Source organism: Capsicum annuum, chromosome 3, assembly GCF_002878395.1.
Source record: "Capsicum annuum cultivar UCD-10X-F1 chromosome 3, UCD10Xv1.1, whole genome shotgun sequence".
NCBI classification, from domain to species: Eukaryota; Viridiplantae; Streptophyta; class Magnoliopsida; order Solanales; family Solanaceae; genus Capsicum; species Capsicum annuum.
In genome coordinates this window covers 242,069,864-242,074,625 of record NC_061113.1, presented here as the reverse complement: position 1 = coordinate 242,074,625, position 4,762 = coordinate 242,069,864, and the positions used below count along the sequence as shown (strand labels likewise).

General features: G+C 34.1%; 1 protein-coding gene across 1 annotated transcript; it reads right to left on the bottom strand.

The window, feature by feature from the left end:
* Positions 1–1,812: 1,812 nt before the first annotated feature.
* On the bottom strand, positions 1,813–2,972 carry LOC124896865 (uncharacterized mitochondrial protein AtMg00810-like). The gene is made up of 3 exons (XM_047408719.1): positions 2,828–2,972; positions 2,470–2,750; positions 1,813–2,388 (listed from the first exon to the last, which is right to left on the bottom strand). Exons 1-3 carry the CDS (start codon positions 2,970–2,972, stop codon positions 1,813–1,815), a joined length of 1,002 nt encoding a protein of 333 aa, XP_047264675.1.
* Positions 2,973–4,762: the final 1,790 nt, after the last annotated feature.

The window sequence follows — 4,762 nt, the reverse complement described above, 5'->3', positions numbered from 1 at the left end:
GTTGAAAATTTATTAAATATTTATAACAAAACCTTTACTTATTAGAAGTCATCAGAATTAATGACAATTAATACTTTTCTATCACTTTAAGAATTATAAGAAGATATGCAAAATTTAGAAATAAATATAAAAATATTAGAATAAAAATAATACGAAAAAGGGTCAAAAATACCCTTGAACTATTTGAAATGGATAAAAAATATACTTCATTTATTTTTTAGCTCTAAAATACACTTTTATTTATTTTTTCGCTCAAAAATACCTCTTCATTAATTTTTTGGCTAAAAAATACCCCTTCATTAATTTTTTGGCTCAAAATTACCCTTCTCTCTAACGGAAGGTCACCAAACACGCCACGTGAATAAAAAAAGTCACTTGACCAGTCCACATCAGCATATACAAATGAAAAATCACTCCATTTAATCCATCTAACCATCAACCCATTTCTTTTTAAATTTAAAGGACCCAACCCCACCCATATTAAAAAAAATCAACCCAAGAGGAAAAAAATTGAAGAATTTGATTGCTTGTTTTCCATTTGACGAGTTCAGATATTTCGGATTGATCACGGGGAAAGATGAAGAAAACTTAAGTCCTTAAATTGTTGATCTGAAAGAATCAAATTTTAATCGGTTGACCCTAAACAATTGGATCCTCAAATAGTTGACCCGATTTTCAAAAGCTCGGATTGCTACTGGATGTACTATCTGAATTTTTCTAATGGGGAACTTGATTGTAGTGAGAGAAATGGTAATTCAGAGACGAAATTGGAATTTGGAGGGTGAAAGTTTAGTGGCAATGTTGGAAAACAACAAGTTGACGAGGTCAAAAATTGCTCGAGTGAGTCTCGTAACTTTAAAAATATAAAATAATAAAATATGAGACGGTGAAAGGGATGATATGAGAAAAAAATTGAAGAATTCAATTTTGCCTCTTGGTTCGGATTGAATTTTAAAATAGAATAAAATGGGTTGACTGTTAGGTGGATTAAATGGAGTAATTTTTCATGTGTATACTGATGTGGACTGATTAAGTGACTTTTTTTTATCTGGGTGGTATGCTTGGTGGCATTCCATTAGAGAGAAGGGTATTTTTGAGTCAAAAAATTAACGGAGGGGTATTTTTGAGTCAAAAAATTAACGGATGAATATTTTTGAGCAAAAAAATAAACAAAAGGGTATTTTTGAGCCAAAGAATAAACTAAGGGTATTTTTGATTCATTTCAAAAAGTTTAAGGGTATTTTTGACCCTTTTTCAAAAATAGTATAACAAGTACCAAATTTCAAAAAATCTTAAGCAAGAAATGAAAGATTTTCTAAAGATTTAACTTTAAAATAAGGAAGATTTTAAATATAGCAAAAATAAAATAAATAATTATACTACAAGTATGGTTCAAATCGATGCGTCTCTCTCAACCTTTAGCAGCAAGGAAAAAATGTAATGTATGACAAACGCAAAAATGATAATCCATTATCCACTTAAAACTTCTGGCAGTAAAATATATATGTGCTTACAATAAATATATGTTATGTTTATATTATTATATTAAACTGTGAAGGATCTTTGAGAAGTGATTTTATAAAAAAAATTTGCACTTGATTAAAAATCTTTTCAATAGATAAAATCATCTAATTTTAAATAATCAAAGGTTACACATAGATGAAATAGATAAAGTGCCTTGCTCATTCTATATTTCTGTATTTATAAAGTGGAATTACAGCATATATATATCTAACAGATAAGTACAGGTATAAATACAAAATAGAGTTCTACTAAAACTAGGATACAAGAAGATAAATGCAACACCCTCCCTCAATCTAAACGGGAAGAATGAACATGAAGATTGACAGTGAGCTCACGAAAACGGCTAGAAGGCAAAACTTTAGTTAACAAATCTGCAAGTTGTTCAGAGGTATGAACATGAGATACCACCAAGTCACCATGACTGATATTTTCACGAACAAAATGATAGTCCAAAGCAATGTGTTTTGTACGAGAGTGAAAAACTGGATTATGCACTAGGTGAATTGCTCCAATGTTGTCATATTTTGCGGAGACGGGAGAAGTAAGAAAAAGACCAAGATCATGAAGAATGTATTGGACCCATGTAGCCTCAGCAGTTGCAATAGAAAGAGCCCTATAATCAGCTTCAGTACTAGAGCATGCAACTATAGGTTGTTTCTTAGCGGACCAAGAGATGCGATTGGAGCCAAGAAAAATGCAGAAACCAGTTGTTGATCGTCTTGTAGCAGAGCAACCATCCCAATCAGAGTCGCAATAAATAGTAAGTGCAAGGAAAGATTTTTTGTATAACTGCAAGCCCCAATCAGTTGTACCACTTAGGTACCTGAAAATGCGTTTTACTACCTGAAGATGTAATTGTCTCGGCTGGTGAAGAAATTGAGAAGCAAGGTTTACAACAAATTGAATGTCTGGCCGAGTGAAAGACAATTATTGTGGACTCCCAACCATTTGACGATAGGTAGAAGGATCTTCAAGCAAAGGAGAAGAAGTTGAATTCCAGTCAAGCTTACTGTGAAGTGGAGTATGTACGGATTTACACTTCTCAAGTTTAAACCGATGAAGTATAGAAGTAATATAACAATATTGCACCAATAGCAGCCCCAAGGAATTATGCTTCAATTCAACGCCAAGAAAGTAAGTAAGAGGGCCTAAGTCCTTCATTGAGAATTCCATACTCATAGAAGTGATGAACTGAGATACCAATGACTTCGAAGAGCCAAAAACAGCTATATCGTCCACATAGATCAAAGAATTATGCAATCACTCCCCGAGTAAAAAATGAACATACTATGGTACGAGATACATTGTGTACAACCAAGATCAAGAAGAAAACGAGCAAGACGATAGAACCAAGCACGTGGTGATTGTTTAAGACCATATAGAGCACGATGTAACTTGCAAACATAATGAGGATAATCTGGATGGACAAAACCTTTTGGTTGACGCATATAAACTGTCTCAAATAACTTACCATGTAAGAATGCATTGGACACATCAAGTTGATGCATGAACCAGTTTCGTTGAAGGGCCAAAGATAGGACCAAACGAATTGTGCTAGGCTTGACAATAGGAGAAAATATCTCAAAATAACCCACTCTAGGCTACTGCAGAAAACCTTGATCCACTAACTGAGATTTATATCTTTCAACAGAGCCATTGGCGCCAAACTTAGTTCGAAACACCCATTTATTGCCAACAATATTTACATTTACGAGAGGAGAAACCTAAGACCAAGTTTTATTTTGAACTAGAGCATCAAATTTGACACTCATGGCATGCTTCCAATGGGGTCTTTAGAAGCTTGAGAAAAGGAGGTAGGTTCAGATAAAATAGAAGTAGTTGAAGCTGTTAAAGAAGAAAAATACGTGATTTGAGTGAACCAGTTTGAGAATGAGTAATCATGGGATGAGATTTTAGTTTAATGGCGATTGGAGTAGAGTTAGACACACTAATATTGTCAGATGAAGGTTGAATTGGTGTTGGTTGTGCCTGGGATAAATCAATACGACCTTCAGAAGAAAGATTTAAAGTATCTGCAGGACATTCATTCAAAGGGGAGTTCATAAGGTGTGAGGGAGAAGCTGGAGAAAATTGATTAGAATCTTTAAGGCTAGAATCACGAGAATTAGGTGACATTAATATAGAAATCTGAAGACTGCTGCTAGGTGAGAGTTGCTGCTTATTTTCGGTGATAGGAGTTTCTAAATTAAAAGATTTTGTATTATGTGCATTGGGAAAACATAAAGAAGGTTGAGAAGGAAGAAGTCCCATTTGGAACAAATTAGGAGAAGGTTCTCCAGAACGTGGGAGATGGATTGGAAAATGAGAAGATTTAGAGGAGTTATCTAAAACAATGTTGGATGAGATAGAATTAGGTGTGGTTGTTGGCTGAGTAGGAAAGAAGGTCTGAAACGGAAAAGAGTCTTTAACAAAATGAACATGCCGAGAGATGATAACTCTATTTAAATTAGGATCCAAGCACTTAAAACCTTTGAGTTTATCAGATGAACCGAGGAATAAACAAGGCTTGGAATGAGGTTGGAACTTGGAGCACGGACCAACTGCTACAAAGGGATAACAGAGGCATCAAAATACACGAATATGATTATAATCTGGCACATGACCATAAAGTTGTTCAAATAGAGATAGGAAATGCAGCACCGGAAAAGGAGTAACATTAATCAGGGAGACGACATACAGACAAGCATCAACCCAAAATTTGAAAGACATAGATGCTTGAAAAATAAGACAGCGTAGGACATTTGCAATGTGTCTATGTTTACGCTCGGCAGATGTGTAAGGACAAGAAAAAAGATGGACTATGGCATTTTGCTTGAAGAATGAACTAAATTTTTTGTTAACATATTCACTATCTCCATCAGACTGGAAATAAGAAATGGAGGTGTGAAAAACATTTTTAATCATGGTATAAAATTCTTTAAATTTGTCAAACGTTTCACATTTTTCGCGCATCAAGTAAACCCAAGAGAATTTGGTGTAATCAACAAGAAATAAAATGTAATAACGATATCCAGAATTTGAGACAATAGGAGCATGCCATACATCTGAATGAATTAAAACGAATGGAGAACTTGCATTAGTACTGGATAAAGGAAAAGACATTCGAGTTAGCTTGCCTAAATGACAAACATTACAAGAATTATTGCTAATAGAAGAAGTACTACTTATCAATTTTCTAACAACTAAAGAGCTAAGAGATTCTCAGGCCAGGATGTCT

Coding starts and splice junctions, on each gene's coding strand:
- LOC124896865 (XM_047408719.1), bottom strand. CDS start 2,972: ATGCGTCAACCAAAAGGTTTTGTCCATCCAGATTATCCTCATTATGTT. Junction 2,751..2,827: donor TGATCTTGGTTGTACACAAT/GTATCTCGTACC, acceptor TGGACGATATAG/CTGTTTTTGGCTCTTCGAAG. Junction 2,389..2,469: donor CTTCTACCTATCGTCAAATG/GTTGGGAGTCCA, acceptor TTTCTTCACCAG/CCGAGACAATTACATCTTCA.